Source organism: Vicugna pacos, chromosome 4 (assembly GCF_048564905.1).
Source record: "Vicugna pacos chromosome 4, VicPac4, whole genome shotgun sequence".
Taxonomy (NCBI): Eukaryota; Metazoa; Chordata; class Mammalia; order Artiodactyla; family Camelidae; genus Vicugna; species Vicugna pacos.
In genome coordinates this window covers 77,943,949-77,963,297 of record NC_132990.1, presented here as the reverse complement: position 1 = coordinate 77,963,297, position 19,349 = coordinate 77,943,949, and the positions used below count along the sequence as shown (strand labels likewise).

The 19,349-nt window shown below is 59.4% G+C and overlaps 2 protein-coding genes across 7 annotated transcripts in view; one reads left to right on the top strand and one right to left on the bottom strand.

Moving 5' to 3' along the window:
• The window catches only part of ADAMTS13 (ADAM metallopeptidase with thrombospondin type 1 motif 13), a 30,841-nt gene extending 13,955 nt beyond the window's left edge, over positions 1 to 16,886 (bottom strand). For 3 of the 4 annotated variants that reach the window (XM_072960473.1, XM_072960471.1, XM_072960474.1), the window contains exons 1-17: positions 14,999 to 15,229; positions 14,589 to 14,655; positions 13,220 to 13,512; positions 12,305 to 12,452; positions 11,035 to 11,210; positions 9,657 to 9,740; positions 9,262 to 9,386; positions 8,994 to 9,140; positions 6,989 to 7,129; positions 6,270 to 6,432; positions 5,406 to 5,510; positions 4,598 to 4,749; positions 4,416 to 4,479; positions 2,617 to 2,743; positions 1,957 to 2,105; positions 1,485 to 1,605; positions 792 to 872 (exon numbers count right to left, since the gene is read on the bottom strand). In XM_072960473.1, the coding sequence (XP_072816574.1) occupies positions 792 to 872; positions 1,485 to 1,605; positions 1,957 to 2,105; positions 2,617 to 2,743; positions 4,416 to 4,479; positions 4,598 to 4,749; positions 5,406 to 5,510; positions 6,270 to 6,432; positions 6,989 to 7,129; positions 8,994 to 9,140; positions 9,262 to 9,386; positions 9,657 to 9,740; positions 11,035 to 11,210; positions 12,305 to 12,452; positions 13,220 to 13,512; positions 14,589 to 14,655; positions 14,999 to 15,100 (2,245 nt within the window). In that variant the 5' untranslated portion in view covers positions 15,101 to 15,229. Of the gene's footprint in view, positions 1 to 791; positions 873 to 1,484; positions 1,606 to 1,956; positions 2,106 to 2,616; positions 2,744 to 4,415; positions 4,480 to 4,597; positions 4,750 to 5,405; positions 5,511 to 6,269; positions 6,433 to 6,988; positions 7,130 to 8,993; positions 9,141 to 9,261; positions 9,387 to 9,656; positions 9,741 to 11,034; positions 11,211 to 12,304; positions 12,453 to 13,219; positions 13,513 to 14,588; positions 14,656 to 14,998; positions 15,230 to 16,785 lie in introns of those variants that run through there. The other variant, XM_072960472.1, reaches the window with a different exon arrangement.
• A 651-nt stretch (positions 16,887 to 17,537) lies between these two features.
• Positions 17,538 to 19,349, top strand: part of REXO4 (REX4 homolog, 3'-5' exonuclease) — a 7,858-nt gene continuing 6,046 nt past the window's right edge. The window contains exons 1-2 of one of the 3 annotated variants that reach the window (XM_031675844.2): positions 17,538 to 18,003; positions 18,090 to 18,093. In XM_031675844.2, the coding sequence (XP_031531704.1) occupies positions 17,734 to 18,003; positions 18,090 to 18,093 (274 nt within the window). In that variant the 5' untranslated portion in view covers positions 17,538 to 17,733. The remainder of the gene's footprint in view (positions 18,004 to 18,089; positions 18,094 to 19,349) is intronic. The other 2 variants (XM_072960486.1, XM_006217510.4) reach the window with 2 other exon arrangements.

The window sequence follows — 19,349 nt, the reverse complement described above, 5'->3', positions numbered from 1 at the left end:
AGGAGACAGAGGTGACTTCTGGGCCCACAGGACATGATTTCCACTGCCCCATTTGCCACTCCCGCCCCCGGTCTCCAGCCCTCCCAGGGAGCGGGTGCTCCTGGCGTCCGGGTGGTCTCTGCTGAGGTGCACACAGCGTCCGACCCCAGGAGGCCTCCCCACAGCGTGAGTGCGCCTCTGCCCGTGGAGGGCCGCGGACCTGCTCCCTCACCAGGTGCGCTCACGCTGAACCCTCGGGGGCTCGAGGACCCCAGGATGAGCACCCTCACCCCAGGTCAAAGGTCAGGCGGGGGCACCCTTGAGTAGTAAAGAGGCTGTCCCTGTCCAGAGGCAGGCCCTGTCACACCTGTCAGGAGCGTCTCTATTTGGGGCAGAGGCTTTGAGTCACAAAGCGCCAGCCACCTGGAGACAGATCGCCCGGGGGCGACCAGTGACTCCCTCAGTCACGTCTGCACGAGGCGGCCCCCGTGAACCCTGGACAACGAACTCAGAGGCGCTCCCTGGGTCGGCAGCAGCCCGTGCGTGCTGGCTTCGAGGCTGGACACAGAGCCCTCCCTGAATGACTGCCCCGACGCCTCTCCCTTTGGCTGGTTTTACTGAGCCTCCATCCCCTGTAATAAGCCTCAACGGTGAGTGTAACAGCTCTCAGAGTTCCGCAAGTCTCCTAGTGAATTATTCAACTGACGGTGCCTCCAAACTTGCAGCTGGCATCAGAAGTGAGGGCATCTTGGGGCTGTGCCTCAACCTTCACAGCCTGGCCAGCTCCGACGGGCATCCTTGGGCCAACTCACCCAGATGTGTGAAGAGAGGCCTCTGGTTTATGATGTGTATGCTGGTCAGGTTGGGGGTGATGGTCAGGAACGTGACGTATTCTAGGAGGAAGCAGAGAGGGCGGGTGGGCTCCGGTCACCGACTTCACAGTCAAAGGGAGAAGACTTCGGCACCAGAAGCTACCAGGCAACGAGGCTGCCTCAGGCATCAGGGAGCCCCCTGTCACAGGGGGCCATCAAAGCCAGGCCAGAGGGCCACCTGTGGGGATGCTGCCCTGGCCAGGAGTAGTGGCTAGACCCAAGGTTCTGGGCGCAGTATGGGCCTGCCAGAGGGAGGCAGGACTCAACTCCTCCACTGAATTTGCAGAAGACTTGACCTCTTTTATAAATAGATCCAGGTCAACGATTTTCCAAGTATAACACCCCTCCTGCGAAGATTCCTTGAGCAGGAGAGGAGAGACCAGCCCACAGCGGACGGCACAATGTCCGTGTGTTTCCTGCATCACCGTTACTGATACCTCACAGTCCTGGCCGCGGCCTCATCACCAAAATCTGAGCCTCATGGGGAGGCTGGCAAAGCGGAGGACGGAGGCTGATGCCCACTTAGAGGGTTCAGGGCTGAGCGAACGCATGGACCCAGCTGCCTGGGCTCTGGGCGGTGGGCTTCTCGGAGTCTGGGGGAGCCTGGCCCTTCACCCCCAGGGAGGCCCCTACCTCTGGCTCTTCCAGCCGTGAAAGAGCCGTTCTGTGGACTGCACGTGCTGTTGTCCCCTCCACACACCTGGCACACGTCTCGCACCTGCCCAGAGTCCATCCTGCCATCACAGCCAAAAGTCTGAGCAAAGGAGGGAGGCAGGTGAGACTTGGAGGGTGTCACAGGGTGCCGGCCCACTGACACCCACAGCTCTGAGATTCACACAATGGGGGCATTTCTGTAACTTCTGACGTCTGTGTTGGAACAAACCTAAGTAACTTGTCCAAGGTCACAGCAAGGCTCTTTCTGCCCAGCTGACCCTGAGATCAGCCCTATATCCCGGCATCACCCTGTACAGACTCTGCTGAGGCTAATGGAGGCCAACACCCCAGACCAACCCCTTGGAGGCCCCTTTGCACCTTGGCTTCTGATGGGATGGGCCTCAGGGCCACCGTGGCTGGAAGGGCATCTCCACTGCCCGCATACGCCTACCCTGCAGCTGCCCGACACACACAGGCTCAGGGTCCCGTCCTCCCGAGGGCTGCTCGGCACACAGCGGGTCCCATCCAGGAAGCTGTCCCCACGCCTCACAATGAAGCTCTCGCCAACAGCCCGGCACGTGTGTCTGCACAGAGCATCCCCTGGGAAGGCAGGAGGACCGGGAACCGGATGGGAGTGGGCAGGGGGCGGGGAGGCCAGTGACCCCGCCAAGCACGATGCAAGTGGACCCTCACCCCCGTCGGCACCACCAGGTTCCCCCTTTGGGTTTGGGGCAAGGTTTCCGTCTTCTACCCATCTGGCCTCCTGAGGCAGTAATCGTATCGTGATGTAATAAATGCTCTTGAATTACAGGCCAGGAACACGCTCAGGAACACGCTCAGGGCCTCCCCTGCTTCGCCTCACTGGCTCCCTCCAGCAACCCCAGCAGGGAGATAACCCCCTTATCTCCATTTTACAGATGGGGAAATGGACTCAGAGGTGACGAGTCGTTGCCAGGCAATGTAGCAAGCAGCCGAGCCCGGATGGCACGCGCGGTGTGTCTACACAGAGCCTGCTCTCAGCAGCATCAGAGAGATGGTGGGCCGGGCCGCGGCGGCTCTGCCCACCCCAGGGCGACGGGCCTGGCCCCGCCCAGCACCCTCCAGGCCCCACCTTGACTGTACTGCACGGCGGCGCCCCAGCGGTAGAAGGAGGGGCTGCCTGGGGAGAGGTAGAGCGGCTTCCCGTCGGTCTGTGAGCACTGCTCGGACATGAACTCCAGCTGGGTCTTCTCGCAGGCCTGGAGCGGGGAGGAGGCAGAGGATGGACACGAGAGGGGCCGGGGCCCGGGGTGGGGGGCTCAGGCAGGGGGCCCTTGTGCCTGGGACGCAGCAAAGACCCCTGCTGCACGCGGGTCAAGCCATCGGCGTGAGCTCAGCTTCTGACTGCACCTCAGTTCCCTGCTCTGTGAGGGGGGGTGTCGAGAGCCTTTCTCTGCTGTTGAGAGAGTTCCACGGGGACTTGTAAGGATGCAGGGCAGGGCAGAACCTACCCTCCATGACACAGGAGAGTGGAGCAAAGAGCCCGCTGGTGGGAGGCTTGAACCTCAGCAGACGGGGCCAATGACATTTAGTCCCCACGTCTGCACCTCTAGAGGCAGGTAACTGGGAAAGTGTTAGGAGTTGAGAGCAAAGGGGCTTCTGCCAAGACCTGCAGTGCCAACCAAGGCCAAGGCATCCTGGGTCTTGCACTGGGGTCTGAGGAGAAGAGTCAGAGCAGCCCTGCTGAGCAGGTGCCGGACCGCGGCTGCCCCCCGCAGGCCTGCCCACCCCCCTCCCAGGCAGAGACTCCACCCTCGGTCTGGGGACGCCTTGGGTGTCCCCCTGCAGAAAGCAGGGAGGGAGGGTCTCGTCATGTGCAAATCTTAACTCAGCGCCAGAGGAATCATTCCACCCCTTCACACCCACTGGACGGCCGTGTGGAAAACAGGGAAGTGCCGGAGAGGATGCGGAGAGATGAGAACCCCGCACATCGCCGGTGGGAATGCCAAGTAGCTCAGAGGCTGTGGGAAATGGCCTGGAGGTTCCTCCAAGAGCTGAACATAGAATTACCACGTGATCCAGCAATTCACTTTAGCTGTGCATCCAAGACTCAAAAGCTAGTACTCAAAAAAACCCCACGTACACACATATTCTTAGCAGCACTATTCACAACAACCAAAGATGGACACGGCCTAGAAGAACGGGTGTACGGACAACAGATGGATGGGTGAACAAAATGCGGTCCATCCACACGATGGAATAGTATTCAGCCATGAAGAGGCATGGAGTTCTGACACACAGGACATGGCTAAACCTTGAAACCGTCATGCTGAGGGAAAAAAGCCGGACACCAAAAGCCACAGCACATGATTCCACTTATACCAGATGTCCAGAGTAGATCAGTCCAGAGACAGAAGGTGGGTTGGTGGTGGGCAGGAACTGGGGGGAGGGGGAACAGCGGTGACCGCTTAGTGGGTCCTGGGTGCTACTTTGGGGGGATGGAAATGGTGTGGGACTAGATTGAGGTAGGGGTTGTGCAATATTGTGAATGTGCTAAATGCCCCTGAGCTGCACAACCTAAGATGTGAAATTCCCCTCGATTTGTAACAGAAGCACCTGTGCTCTCGCAGTGGTGCCCTGCGCTGCCAGGGAAGAGGGGTGTTTTCCCTGCAGAGACGCACAGCCCGCTCTCCCACTCAGCGCCCTGGAGGACATCGTGGGAGGGAGGGGGTCACTTTGGGGTGGCCGCTTTCAGGACACCTGGGGTCCTGGTGTATGCACTACGGCCCCAGCGTAGGTATTAACAGTGCTACTTTCATGCTCAGAAACGCCCTGTGTGAACGCACATTACAGCCACCCTGGTCCTTGGGCCCTTCCAGGCCCGGTGCTGCCCACCTGACCCCCTCGCCCTGCCCAGGGAAGCAGGCCTACCTGAGTGTTGCACATCTCGGCCTGGAGGTCCGCACCTATGCACGCACGCCCCCCAAAGGCAGGCCTGAAAATGCGCACAAGACACAGGGGTGAGAGGTGACCCATCTCCTCACCGCCACCCCCACCAGGGAATGTGGAGCAGGCCCCCTCCGACCAGAGCACAGTGCCCCTCTGGGCAGTACCTGGGGTTGTCGCACTGCCGCCTCCTGGTGACCACCCCTCCGCCACAGGAGCGGGAGCAGGGACTGGCAGGACCCCAGCTAGACCAGTGCCCGTGCACTGCCCCAATGGGGGCCAGCTCCGCCAGGGAGCGGCAGTGACCCTTGGAGCACCACTGCAAGAGAAGGACACACCGCGTCCTGCACCCAGGCCACCCCACAGCCAGGGCACCCCACACTCAAGTCACCTCACATCCACAGACAGCCCACACCCAGGGCACCCCCAAGACCACATACACATATGTGTCCGCCACCCTGCTTGGGAGCCAATGCTAAACAGAAGAAGGCCGACCACCAGCCCACAGGCCACAAGAGGGAGTCTGACGGGGGGGGGGGGGGTGAACTGCGCCTTCTCTGTGAGGTGGGCGACAGCACAGGCCCCACCTCCAGGCCGGGAGGGGAAATGAGACACCGCGTCTGGGAGTGGGAGTTCCAGAAACTTCCGCGCTCTCTTGGAGCAGCGAGGCGGTCAAGAGTGGGGCCGGGATCCCCCCACCTCCCTCCCCCTGCAGGGTCAGGAGCACGCCTTTGGACTGTTGCTGTTGGTCTTGTGAACTAGAAAACCCAGCGCGTCTTTGGGGCCGTGTAGAGGGCGGGGCGAGGCGCCAGGCGCACACGGGGCTCCTTGCTGCAGCTCTCCTGGCCCCCTGCCCTGGCTCACCAAGGTCCTCTGGTCTCCCCCCCAGGATGAAGGCTGCCAGGCTGCAGGTCTGTGAGCGTGCACACACATGCACACACACGCACGGTCACACGCTCCTTCACTCCCGCTGACCTTCCCCACACCACACTCTGTCCCATCCAGGAGCGGAATGAGGAGGCGGCTACAGCTGCTCTGGTCCAGGGGGTCTGTGTGGCAAGAGAGAGCCTGGCACATGTCCTAAAAGGGGGACAGATGGCCAGTTCAGGGGTCACCAGGGCCTGCTGGGAGAGTGTCCAGCCTTAACTGTCCCTCCCAGACCACAGGACACAGTGACACTGATGGCACACAGCTCGGTGGGCACAGGGCCTGGGGAGGGTGGCCGTGGCTCACTTTCCAACAGGAACAGGGACAGTGGCCGGAGCCCACAAAAATGTTTTCATGTTTTTTTTAAATCAGAAGAAAAAAATGATCTTTTAAGTCAAATTAAATGTTCTAATATATACTAGTATTGTATATGTATTTATGACAACACACAGGAAAGTACATATTTCATAAAAACACTGAGATACAATTTCCAATATGTTGCATGCAGGCAGGAGCTCACCAAGGCAAAAGTGCCTCAAAGTTCTGTGCAGCCCTGGGGTGCCCGCCCCCCCACCCCTCCTCAGCTCACACTCCTGCTGTCACTTCTCCCAGGAAGCCCTCCAGCTCCCATTGGGTTGGAAGCCCTTGGTCACTGCCTATTTAGGATCAAGGTCTGTGGGCTCAGGGATGGTACCAGGGCCGGCTCTACATAATTCGTGGCACCAAGTCAAAAGAGAAATGCAGGAGACCTTGTTCAAAAATTGAGAATTTTGAGAGGCACCTGACAACCTGGCCTAGTGGATGCTCACAGTACACAGCCGGGCATGAGAGCGGCGGTGGGGGCGTGAGAGAGTCCCTGGTGCAGATGGGGAGTGGCAGTGCGCACCATCCACGGGGGGGGGGGGGACTCACAAGGTGCTCCCTGGTGAAGGTGCACGCGACCGCCATAGGGCCAAAGGCGACGCGGCACTGCTCATCCGCATCATGGTAGAGGCCGGGGTGCACTTCTGGAGGGCGCCCCGCGGGCCCGGACTGCGGCCCCGGCGGGTCCCACATGCAGCGCACCCGTCCTGCGCTGCGACAAGGACGCGTCTCAGGCCCGGAATGGACACCGGGCGGCGTCGGGGTGGAGGAGTGGGCGCGGGAGGTGAGGGCGATTGGAGGGGCGGCTTGGGTGGGCGGGGATGGGAGTTCTCAGCCCTTGCGCCCCACGGACCTGATCCTAGGCTAAGACCGGGCTCAAGCCTAGGGGAGGGGGGCAGGTAGGGAGGTGAACGCAGGGGTGGGGGAGGGTGAAGAAATGGGTCTGAGGAGGGATGGGAGTGGACAGGGGAGAACTGGGACGGGATGGGAAGAATTCGGCAAGTGGCGCGGGGGCGGGATGGGCGGGAGGGAGGGAGCGATGCGGGGAGAACCAAGAGGTAGATAGATGCAGGGAGGTAATGGTGGGGCTGGGGGGTCGGGGGCGAGCCCAAGGAGAGGTGGGCGCGGGGACGCGATGGGAGCGGTCACAGGGTTGCGCGGCGACGGGGCAGATGGAAGAGTGGAATGCAGGGGTGCGAAGTAGGGGTGCGCGCGAAGTGGAGATGAGATGGCGGCGTAGGGAGGCGTGGGGCGAGGGGTGCGGCTACCTGAGCAGGCGCAGCAGCTGCCGGCGGCTGCAGGGAGACCACGCCAGGCCCCCGGGGGCGGGCGCCACGCCGTCGGACGCCATCACGTGGCCGCCGGGCCCGCAGCCGCTGCCGGGCGCGCCGTCGTGCTCCAGGCCGAAGCTGCGGGGGCGCGGCGCTGAGGGCGGCGGTGGCAGGGTCCCCTCGCGCAGGGCCTGGCCGCCGGTCGGGCCGCAGCGCGGGAGTGTGCCGACCCAGGTCGCCCCCTCTCCCCAGCCCGGCCACCAGTAACCTGGCCGCGGAGCCCCGCCTGTTTCCCGCCCGTGGGAGGGCTGGGCAGGGCCAGCCAGACGGCTCTCGCCCCTTCTGCCTAATACGTATCTATAGACTTCAGAAATGTGCCAGTCAAACTCATGCATGAGGATTTGGGCCTTCTTGACGCTGGGGTGGCCCAGAGTGAAAATCCACCCACTGAATGTGTATTGCGGTTAAGTGAAAGGATGGGACTTCGGGCCAACGTTTCAGCCTATTGTCTTCAAACACTTTTTTTTGTTCTCTCCAACAAGCTAGATGGGGTAATTGTGATGGGTAGCCGTGACGTGACGGAGAAATGAAGCCGATGGGAAGGGGTGAATGTAGAAGTGGGCTTCCGGGGGGGGGGGGTAGCAGCCCTCCAGCCTTGTCCGTGCAGGCGGGGCGGGAACTCCCCAGCACTCCTAGAGGGGCCAAAAGGCCTGGGGGTGGGAGTGGGGGCTGGTGGGCAAGGGAGTTAGACACTCACTTTTGACTTTATGAGTCTCTGTGCTATTTGAATTTTCACAGCAAGCTGGTATTACACTCATAGTAAAAAGACTAAAAATCAAAAAGGAAAATGAGGTGGGAAGCCCCATAAAAAGATCAGCAGGACCCCCAGGCAGGGCCACTACTCTTCTGCCAGCACCATGCGGCTCCCTGACCCAGAGGCTCTATCTCACTTTTTCCCTCTGAAATGCCTTACTTACCTCTAAAATTCTACTGGTTCCCTGAGCTCACTTCTGATTGGTTATTTCTCTCACTCTTGATTGGTCCATTTCCCTAACTTCTGATTGGTCCATTTGTAGTACTTCATTTGCATGGAGCTCACTCCTGATTGGCTGTTTCTCTCCCTCCTGATTGGTCCATTTCTACAAAGCTTGTTCCTAATTAGTCAACTTTTGTTACACCTCATTTGCATATAACGTTGCAAAGTGTAAACTGGCAGCTTATAAAACCCAGTGCAAACGTACAGCTGGGGTCCAGAGCTTGGAAGTGTTAACTTTTCTGGGCCCGATGGTGTAGTAAACTTGAGTTCTCGAGTTCTCCTAGTGCTACTTTGTTTCTCTCCCGGATCCGGGTTGCTGTCACAACTGAACTGTAACACCTTTCTTCCGCAACAAAAGAAACCCACCACTCTAGGTAAATAACGGATAGGGGCAAAGTTTGCCCACAGGATGTATTCTGTTCATACCAGGAAAAGTCTGGAAACAACTTAATGACCTAACAATAGGGGATACTTAAGTAAATGATGGTGCATACAAAAAATTAAAATATATTGTAAAAGACCTGGGAGAAATGTTTGGGATATATTGTCACATAAAAAGGCAACTAACCCATGTGTAACCCAATCCCAATTTTCCAAATAAAAAGTTCTGTATTTCTGTGTAAAGAAAAGATGGATGTTATCTCTAAGTGGTGGGATCTGAGATAATGTTTTACAGCCTGCTTTTTGTTTACCTGAATTTCCTACAAAAAAAAAATTCTGCCTAGCTACTAAGTGTATTTTTCTTATTTTTTCTGAAAAAAGGTTTTTTCCTTTTAATCATTTGGTAAGGAAGACGTATCAGATTTCCCAGCCCTTGCCCCCCACCTTCCCTAGTTCACTGGAGTCAAGAGTACAGGCTCCTTCCAGCAGGCTCCCAGGGGGCCCACCACCAGCATGACCTCCCCTCCTGGGGGCCCAGGTCAGGTCTTTGGCCAGAGCTTGGGGACAGTGGGTGCAGCCTCTTACCTGTGCCCAATCTCATGGGCAATGGTGACCCCCAGGTCGAAGCCAGTATCCTCAGTGATCAGGCAGTTCCAGGAAGAGGAGCAGGCGCCCCCCAGCTGGGTGACCCCCCGAACCTGTCGGTTACCATCAGGCAATTCCAGGTCAAACCTCAGGAAGAGAGAACAGACAGCTGGGTGGTGCTGAAGTGCCAGCCCGCTGCCGGGCCACCTTTGCAGAGCGTGGGAGCAGTGCCCAGGCAGGCTGGCACGCCATCAGGGAGCTTGGCTACCTGGTGATGTAGAGGACCAGGTCAGCATGACTGGGATCCGTGTCATCCTCGGGGTTGATGGTCCTGCTCCACTCACAGACGCTCAGCAGTGATGCGGTGATGTTGGCTGTGATATTCGGAGCATCCTGGGGAGCCAATAATAGACTGCAGGTTTAGGGGACCCGCACCAGGCAGGCTACTGCCCAGTGTTGGCATCTCAGTCAGTCCTCATAACAACCCTGTTACTGTCCCATGTTGCAGATGAGGAGACTGAGGCTCAGCAGAGCTGGAATTCCGGTCCAGGTCTGGCTGGTGGGCAGCCCTGCTGTCACCCCTGCTGTTCTATGGGCATCCGCGGGCAGAGGTTAAAGAGGGCAGAAACAGGTTTTCCAGTGAGCATCCAGCCCAGTGCCTACCTCCGGCTGCGTCAGTATGACCATCTTCACCAGGTGCACTTGGAACTGAGCCCCCAGGGATGGGTCCCTCAGCAGCTCTGACCCCTGTGGAAGGGCAGGCAGGACAGGTGACACATGTGGGTGGGCCACCACCAGCCTCAGCCGACCTGCATCTTAACCCAGGCTCCCAGCTCCCTACCTATGAGCTCAGGGTACTGCTAACTGACCTCAGGATCCCAGGTGTCTCATCAGTAAGATGGAGAGAAAGACTTCCATGGGTGTCGGGAGACTTAGGGACAATGCAGCTGGCACCAGGCGGGCATCCAGTCACGACACTGGCCACTACCAAGACCGGCACCATCTGGGCAGGAGCCAGCCTGCAACCTACCACCTGGCCGTCCTCAGTCCCCAGAAGACGTCAAATGACCGAGGGAGCATGGTTTGATTACTGAATTTCAGCATGTTAGAGGTGGGGGTGACCCCCAGAGCTTGAAAATAATAGCTTTCAAATGACTTAGAGGGAAAGGACCTACTGTACAGCACGGGGAACTACACTCAATTCCTTGTAATAACATACAATGTAAAAGAATCTGAAAAAATAGAGGGGGGGAGCGTACAGCTCAGTGGTAGAGCATGTGCTTAGCAGGCACGAGGTCCTGGGTTCAATTCCCAGCACCTCCATTAAGTAAGTAAATAAGTAAATCTAATCATCTCTCCCCTCCAAAATAAAAATAATAATAAATTTTTAAAACTTTTTTTAAGAATCTGAAAAAATATATACGTGTATGTATAAATGAATCACTTTGTCGTACACCTGAAACTAACATTGTAAATCAACTATACTTCGATAAAAAACAAAATTAAAGAAAAGAAATTTAAAAAAAAAGATCCACACCCTCTGTGCCAGGCCCAGCCTGGGTGTCTGGAGTCTGTGAATAAAACTGCACCAAATGTGGGGAAAACAGAAGTCTCAGCGGGGACATTTTCCATTTGCAGGGTTTGCAGGTAGAAACCGAAGCGGGTTCACCCTGGACTTGAGGCAGCTTGTCCAAAAGTCGGGACCACCTAGGGGTGGCAGCCCCACTGGCTGCCAGGGCTGTACCTGCTAAGATGCCCATGGATCGAAGGGACACTGGGGGAGAGGCCAGGCTTGAGTGTCCCCGGGTGAAGGGGTTGTGGGGTGTGCTCCCTGGGGGGCAGGGGAGGTGAGAACATGCTGCACTCCTCCCTGCTCCAGGGCCCTGAGCCCCAAACATGACCCCGGCCTCAGGGTTATACCGAGTTCAGCCCACCCAATAAGCTGGCCCACTGATGTTTCGCGCAGCGCCAGGCGTGCGACACTGTGTCCGCTCCCTGGGTCAACACCGCCCACGAGCCTGCTCCCCACGCGGGCACCCACCATGTTGAGGTTGGTGAGGACGTAGCGCTCCGTGTCCTCCCCGTGAACCGCGTGGACGTCGGGGCCCACGGCCACCAGCAGCTCCAGGTACAGGACACTCCGAGCAGCCCGTCTCCAGAGGCGAGGGGCCGGAGGGCAGCCTGGCGAGGAAGGAGGCAGGGCCGAGAGCGAGGGTCCTAGCAAGCAGGTGGAACATGGCCAAGGCCACCCGGTCAGCTGCCCTCCCGACCCCACAGCCCCCACCACCAGGCCTCTCCTGGCCACACGCAGGGCTGGCCCACCTCACCGAGCCCTGGGCTCAGACACACAGCGTTGGGAGCCCCGTGTGGGCCGCTTCCCGTAGGGAGGAGGGAGTCGTGGGCCCGCCCCTCCGCCTCCTCTGGGACAGCGCCTGCCTCCTGGCACCCGGAGACAGGCAGCAGCTCCGCCCGCCCCCCGGAGCTGGTGTCTCGGCGCCCACGGACTTGCCCCCTCAGCCACCCACGAGCTGAGCTAGGACATCCTGGCCTCCCGACCCCTCAGGAGTAAATTCTAACAGGGGATGAGGGCCCCAGGCTCTCGCATATCACTGGTGTTGTGACTGTCAGAGCTGACGGCCGGCTGGCTCATGGGAGAGAGGCGGCTGGGTGTTGGGAGGACGGCCTTCTAGGTGAAGACACTTCATTTCACTGCATGGGCCGAGATCCCACTGCTGACTGGGCATTTCAGGGCAGTGCAAGGCCCAGGGGGGAGCTGGCGTGTGCCCTCATGTCCTTCTGGTCACCCCAGAGCCCCACCTGGGCACACACTGGAGAACAGGGTCACCCCAAGATGGCAAGAAAAGCCCAGGACACCCCCCTGCAAGGCACCTGGACGCAGCTAGGGAAGTGCATGCGCGGGCCTGGGGGGCGGCAGAGCTGTGCCCTGGAGGCGTCGTGTGGGCCTGCAGCGGCCACTTCCCGTCTCTGGGCCTCAGGGCTCCCATCTGCAGCACTGGGACTGTCAGTAACGCTGACCTAGGCCCCGAGGCTCCAGGGCGCACATCTGTGAAGTGCTCTGTAAACTGTGACAGGCTGTTCAGAGGTGGGAGGTCTACCTGTCCACCACAAAGACGGTCTGGGGCACGGCTGGTGGCCCCGCGAGCCGGCACTCCCCTGCATGCTAAAGAAGGTGGCTTGTGGAGTTGGGGGGCGTTTTGCGCAGCCCCCAGGCATCAGGAGAGCTGGTGCCCCTGGGCCCCTTGAGGCTGTCCCTGCCAGCAGCTCCGCCTTCCCTCTCCCAGGAGCTGTACCTGGAACCACAAGGGCCGGGTGCACCGTGGGGTTGGACCTGTGGATCAGGTGGGGCTGAGCACCGCCCCAGGGTGGCACCAGCTCCCGGTGCTGCCTCTTCAATGGCTGGATGTAGAGCCTGTCTCCACCCACCACGATGTCACCCTCCTGGAGAGGAGAGAGCAGCCTGGTGCACACAGCCCCCTCCCCGCCCGCTACAGGGGAGCCTCTCTGGGCCATCCCAGCACCGGGCATGGACTGGCCCTGAGCCCTCTCCAAGTCCAGGGTCGAGGAGCCCATCTGTGGGGGATGACGTGGGACCCAAGCCCTCTTGGGCGGTGCTCACTGCCTGTCCCCTGCTGCCAGCCCCCACTGCCACATTCCCACTTCCCGGCATGCACACGGCCTCCAGGCCGCCGTCTGCAGGGCCTGGTGAAGACCCCGGCAGGCCCCACAGGTGCAGGAAAGGAGGGGTCTTGAGGGACTGGCTAGGCCTGTGCCAAAGAACAGCAGATGGACCCTGAATGGCATCTGTCTTGACCCAGGGCTCAGGGTACGGGGGTGTGTAATGACATAAATGGCTCTGGCTCACTGAGTGGCCCCCCGTGACAATGTGTGACACCAGTCCTCACAGCTACCCACGAGGCAGGTGCTGTCTTCCCCATCTCTTGGTGCCGACGCTGAGGTCCGGTGGAGTGATGGGCCAAGGTCCTTGTCCCCAGCTCAGCCACCTGCTAGCTAGGGGCCTGGGAAGACTCAGCTGGCTTTTCTGGGCCTCCCTGGAACAGGCCCCCGAGGGGTCTGACGGCAGGCTAAGAGCTACGTGGTGCTGCTCTCTCATGCGGCTGTGCGGTGGGGGCTGGGGGGGCATGTATGCACCACGGGGTCCCACCAGCCACATCCTCTCCCCGATGCCGGCCGGGGCGCCCACTCACCACACGGCCCGAGCAGTAGGTGAGCCTGGCTGCTGCGCCCAAGGGCAGCAAGGTGCGGCCTCCCGTGAAGCAGGGGTGGGGGGGCCCCCTGAGCAGCCGGAGGGAGGCGTTCACCACACGCTCGCTGGTGAAGGAGGCAGCGAGGAGGCCCATCCGGGGCCGGAAGGAGAAGGAGAAGAGCTGTCCCAGGGCTGGCAGGGAGCAGCGTGGGGGCCCGCAGGGTGCTCCTCCCTGCCTGTCCCCATCCTCTTCTTCACAGACACAGGTGAGCGGGGCCACGTCGAACTGGGGCACTGCGGGAGACAGGAAACCCCTCACTCACCGGTCAGCCGTCCGGGCCCTCGTGCTCTGGGGAGGGGCCCAGAGTTCTTCCCTTTGGAGAGAATCAGTGGGGAGGCACGCTGGCCTGGAGCCCTGGAGCCCTGGAGCCCAGGAGCCCAGGAGCCCAGGATCCCAGGTTCACATCCCGCTTCTCCAGCTCAGGCAAGGGGCAGCTCGATGCTGCGGGGCCAGGCCAGCCTTGGAACATATGTCTCATGAGTGAAGCCCTGAGGCCCGGCAGGGGAAGCGGAGCAAGCATGGCCTCAGTGGAAAACAGGAGCCCAGGACCAGCCCCACCGTCCTGGTCCACCGTCTCCTCACCCCAGTGCAGCCCCCAGCGGCCATGGGGGCCCTAGGCTGTGGTCTCCTGACCCTCCAGGGAGCTGCAGTATGAGACACTCAAGCTCCCGGCCCCCAGACCACAGTTAACCGCCTCCCACCCCGGCCCTCCGGCACGGCCCCGGGCACTGGCCAGGCTGTACCCGACCCAGGCCACAGAGAAGTCAGTCACAACTGGACATCGCTATTTTGCCCCACCCTGACCACTAGCCCACTCTGCCCCTGGTGCCCACCAGCTTTTGGATCAAAGTCACCAACAGCCCTACTTGGAAAGGGGGCCAGCACCCCGAGAAGTCCACAGACACAGCCCACGAGCAACGAGTGCAGAAAGGCTGTGTGTGGCTGGAGCTTGACCCAGCGCGCGAGTTGCCGTCACAGAAGGGATAAATGTTTACATCCACGGCCAGCGACCGCAAGAGCTGCTGACAATCAGTCAGCCCGGGGGGCCCAGGCGTGGAAGGGCTGGCTAATTAGCGGCCATCTCCAGACGCCGAGCAGAACCCTGGGGTCAGAACCCGCGCTCGGCCCAGAACACGCAGACCCGTTTTTATCGACTTGGCAGGAAGTAGTGGAGTTAATTAACAGGGGTGACCGCAGGGGCTCTGACCGCCTCCCAGCCCAGCCACCACAAAGCCGAGACCCCTGACTCAACGGCACCCCCGCAGGCCCCGAGAAACTCCCCAGGCTACGAAGACTCCAGGACTAGTACCTTCGGAGGTAGCGGCAGGGCCAAAGTAAGCCATCACCTCCTCTGGCTCCAAAGCCTGAAGAAATCGCTGTGGAACAGAGAGGATGAATGAGGGGAGGGAGGTGGGAGGGGGCTAGGCACGGGGCAGGCATAGAGGGGAGAGGCAGAGAGAAGGGGCCGCAGGATGGAGAGGCGGATGAGAGCCACTCACCCTGGCATGGACAGCGTGTGCCCTTCACCAGCCGGACAGACGGTACCGAGAGGCCAACTTCTTCTCCAGGGAGCACACTTCGTCCCCTGAACCTCAAGTTCCGATTCCTCCCACTCTGCCCCCTCTCTCTAGGGGATCTGCCCTCGGCACCCAGTAGAGCTGTGACTAATTCCCAGTGCTCAGGCTCCCCCGGCACCACCGCTCCTCCAGGACCACCCACCTGCTGGAAATCGGAGAGGCCCCAGCAGCCCAGGAGGAAGAGCACAGAAGTGAGAATTCCCCGCGCGCATCTCCCCAGGAGGCGAAGCTCACGCGCCCTCATCCTCGGGAAAGCCTGCCGGCCCTCCTGCCGGCCCAGGGAGGGAGAGCTGTGGTGACTGAAGTCCAGGCGGTGTGGAATGTGACAGACCCCGCTGGGCTGGAGGATTAGCCTGTGTTTACTCTTAGGAGCTTCTTCCCAGGGCTGGGGCCGGGGGTGGGGGTGGGGGGCTGGGCTGCCTGCCGGCTCCGCCCTTGCTGGCTGGGCCGGGCCTGACCGGCCCTGCACCTGGGACCGTGGCTGGGGGGATGGATTCAGTCCTGCGTCCTCCGTGGCTCCCCTTGTCTGAGGCACCTGCATACCTGCTCTCTGCAGACAGCCCTGCCTACCATGACCTGTCCCCACTCTCCTGTCCTCGTTCCCTTCCTCAGCTACTGCCTGGTCTGTGCCTGCTGCCGACGGCCACCCACAGAGCCAGGCTGGTGGCCCCAGGCTACACTCAGCATGCAGTCCACTCCACTTTCTGGAAGGTTCTCTGGCACACTCTCTGGACTCTCTGAAGCACTACCGACACTCCCTCCCATCTCCAGGACGCCTCTTCCAACTTAGCTGATGGCTGACAGAGGGTCACCCCTGGTCTCCTGCCTGCCCCGCCACCCCCATCCTCTGCTACCAGGAAGGACACACCCACCCATCCAGCTGCGCTGGTCTACTTTCCTGTCAGGCCTGTCTGTGGTTTGAGTCCCAGCCCTGCCTGCATGTCCCCTTTATCCTGCCCCGATTAATGTTGCGCATTCCTAACTCTGTCTCTGTGGCTGCTTCCCAGAGACCCAAACTGGCACACTGCCTGCATCCTGGTGGCCTCGTCGCTGGCCTGGGCATCTGGACTGGGCCCCTAACTCCCTGCTCGCTCTCTCACTCCCCCTTCCCATCCCATCTGAGAACTCCCCAGCCTCAAAACAATCGATAGCTCCCCCTTTCTCCTTAGAATAAAATGTCCTGAAAAAGGACACTATGAACTCATCTACAAAACAGAAACAAACTTGCAGACATAGTAAACAATCTTATGGTTACTGGGGAAAGGGAGTGGGAAGGAATAAATTTGGGAGTGAGATTTACAAATGTTAGCCACTATACATAAAAATACATTTTTTAAAAAGTTTCTGCTGTATAGCACAGGGAACTGTGTTCAATATCTTGTAACAACCTTTAATGAAAAAGAATATGAAAATGAACATACGTATGTATATGCAGAACTGGGACATTGTGTTGTACACCAGAGATTGACACAGCGTAACTCATGGTAGTTCAATAAAAAAATAAAATGAAAAAATTGAAACATTAAAAAAAAGAAAGTCTTGAACCTCTGAGGCTCTGTCATCCATGGTCCAGCCCCGGTCCAGCCCCAGTCCGACTCGGCCCGGCCCGGACCACTGCCTGCATCTCCTGCCCTCCCCTCGGTGCTCACAGACCTTGACCCCTACCAGGCGGCTTTCTGTCCCTCAAACACATCCACTGCTTTGCTATTCCCTCTGCCTGTGGTTCACATTCAAGTTTCACTTCAAATGTCACCTCCCTCGTGGTATCATCTAAGTGTACCTGGCGGGCCACACTTAGGAAACAGAAATCGGGACAGCAGTGAAATTTTAATTTTGCAATAAACAATGGATAAATTTTTTCCTTTGGTGTTTTAAGTATAACCCAAACATTGCAGCTACTATATGGGGCATACTTATAGTAATAATTACTCTTTATCTGAAAGTCCCGTTTCTCTGGGCGTCCCGCATTTTGTTTGGCAGCCTTGCGCCTCCTCAGTGTCCACCACGGCGTCTCATTTATCATCTTCGTAGTAGTTACTGCTATCCAGACTATGACCTGTATTTCCCTGAAAGCCCCACTCACTCATGGAGGCTGGAGCGGGCGCCTCGCGGGTGGTGTTTATCAGGGTACCGGCAGGGCCAGGCCCGCGGGCCAGCCGTTCATTGCTGTTGCCGCAAAATGAAACCTTGCACGGCGCTGTCACAGTCCTCTCCTGCTGTTACTGGATGTCGTTGAAGCGCCTTTGCAGCCCGATAGCTCTGTGCACCCTGGTTCCTCCTTCGCGCCCCCGGGCCTCCGTTCCCCGCTGCCTGGGGAAGGCGGGCCCCCAGAGCCGGGGAGGCTGGGCCGGGGCGCCCGGGACCCGCGCGCCCTCCGGGCCACGCCGATCGCGCCCGGCCCGGCGGCCCGGCGCCCCCTTGCGGCCGTCCGCGCCCTGCGCTCCGCCGGCACGGCCGCGGTGCTACAGCGACGGCGGCCCCCCGTGCCCTTCCGGCGCTCGCGTCTCGGCACCATCTCCGCTCTTGGCGAGATCCCGGGATCCCCCTAGTCCGACCCTAGGTCGCCGACCGCGGAGGCCGCTCGACGAGGTGGCCGCCCCTTTCCTCTGGGGGCGAAGAGCTCCGCCCTCCTTCCGCTCGTCCGGAACCAGATGCGAAGGCGAGGTTTCCAGCCGGTCGGGGAAAGAAGAGCACTTCCGGGGATCGGGGCGCACGTGCCGAGGCGCGCGCGGGGTCGCTTCCGGGGTCCCGGGCGCGGGTGTCCCCCCAGCGGGCGAGTCGAGGGCTGGCTGGGGCCTGTGCTCGGCGGGCAGAGCCCAGCTCCGGGGCCGCGGCGAGGCGCCGTGAACGGGCCCAGGGACCAGGGACGAGGCCGGGATGGCGAAGGCGACGCCGCTGACCCCCAGGCGCGCCGCGGTCGACCCCGCGCCTGGGCCGGGGCTCGTCAAGAAGCCGACTCGGAAGAAGAAGAGGAAGAAGAAAAGATTCTGGAAGAACAAAGCGCGAGAAGTAGGCGAGAAGCCGGGAAACGACGCCGGAGGCGTCGCGGTGCGGCCTCCAAAGGCACCGGAAGACTTTTCCCAAAACTGGAAGGCGCTGCAGGAGGTAAGAGCGAGGGGGCCCGCGGACCGCGCCGCTCTTTCCCCGGTCACCGCAGTGGAAGAGGGAGCAGGGCTTGCGGGACCCCAGAAGGGCGCTGTGGAGGCGCATTGGAGTGGAGGCTGTGCGGACAGCGCCGTTCACAGGAGAAGTGGCCTCTGGGGCAGGCAGCGAGCTCCTGGGCGAGTGGGTGGCAGAAGTTGATGTCGAGGATTCTCTCAGTGCTCTGGGTCTTTAAACACATGATGGTTGATCACTCCTGCGCCCAGATGCTGACCTTAAGGTGTGCAGACACGGCGGGATGTGTGTTCTTCTTTAACCCGATACCAACACTGTGAGACAGAGTCCTTTATCATCCCCATTTTACAAAAGAGGAAATGGGCCCAGAAAGGTTAAGTAAATTATCCAGGGTTGCAGCCGGGTCGGCGGAACCAGGAGTCAGACGCCAAAATCCCTGCTGTCAATGCAGAGTTAAACTTACTGCCTTTCTTGACATCATTGGTCAGAACTCACTTATGGGTTACCGTGTGCTAGATGCTGTTCCACGTACTTCACTCACAAATTCTCTGCGCCTCCTTGGAGTTAGCTGCTGTTTTTCAGATGAGGAGATTGAAGCAGGGAGTTTGAGGAACCGTGTGACCACACAGCTAGTGAGTGGGCTGGGGGACAGGTTCCCATGGTTGGGCCTCAGTTTGTGCTCTTTGCTACCACCGACCTTCAGAGTGTCTTCTGCAAGTTCCTGGAGTCCGTTACGGAGCCTCAGAGGAAGCGAGAGAGAACAGAGAAGAGCTTTTGAACTTCTTAACCAGGCCCAGCATCTTAGTTAGGGCAGGAATCCAAATATTTCTCCTGGATGAGTGAATTTCTCTAGGGCACCCCCAGGGTTCTCTGATTTCTTAAACTGTAAGTCTGCCACTTTCAAGAGTATAAAGCAAAATTAAGTGGAGCAGAGGAATGTTTACTGTGACAAAAACCTTGAGTTTTCTCTCGTTCATACAAGAAAGGCAATATTTATGTTCTTTAAATGTTATGGGAACAGGAAAGTGGAAACCCACCTCATCATCTCAGCTACGTGCGTGGCAGGGTCTTAACCATGTAGAGAGCATCCAGGTTGAGGACTCGCACACCAGAGGAGATGGGGCTGGAAGGCCTCAGCCCTCCGTGCGGAAGAGCAGGGGTGTGGCTGCCAGCCCTTCAGCCACCTGTCACTGGACACACCCCTCTCTTCCTGAGACCCTCACGGCAGTAGCAAACCATGAAATCTGATAAAGGAAGTGATTTCTGTGCCCCAGCCTTTTGGCCAAAGGTGGGAGGGAGTTAACTGTAAAATAACGATAAATGTGAGAACAGGTTGCTTTTACGCGCATACCCAGACGTGTTTTCAGTCTCTTGTG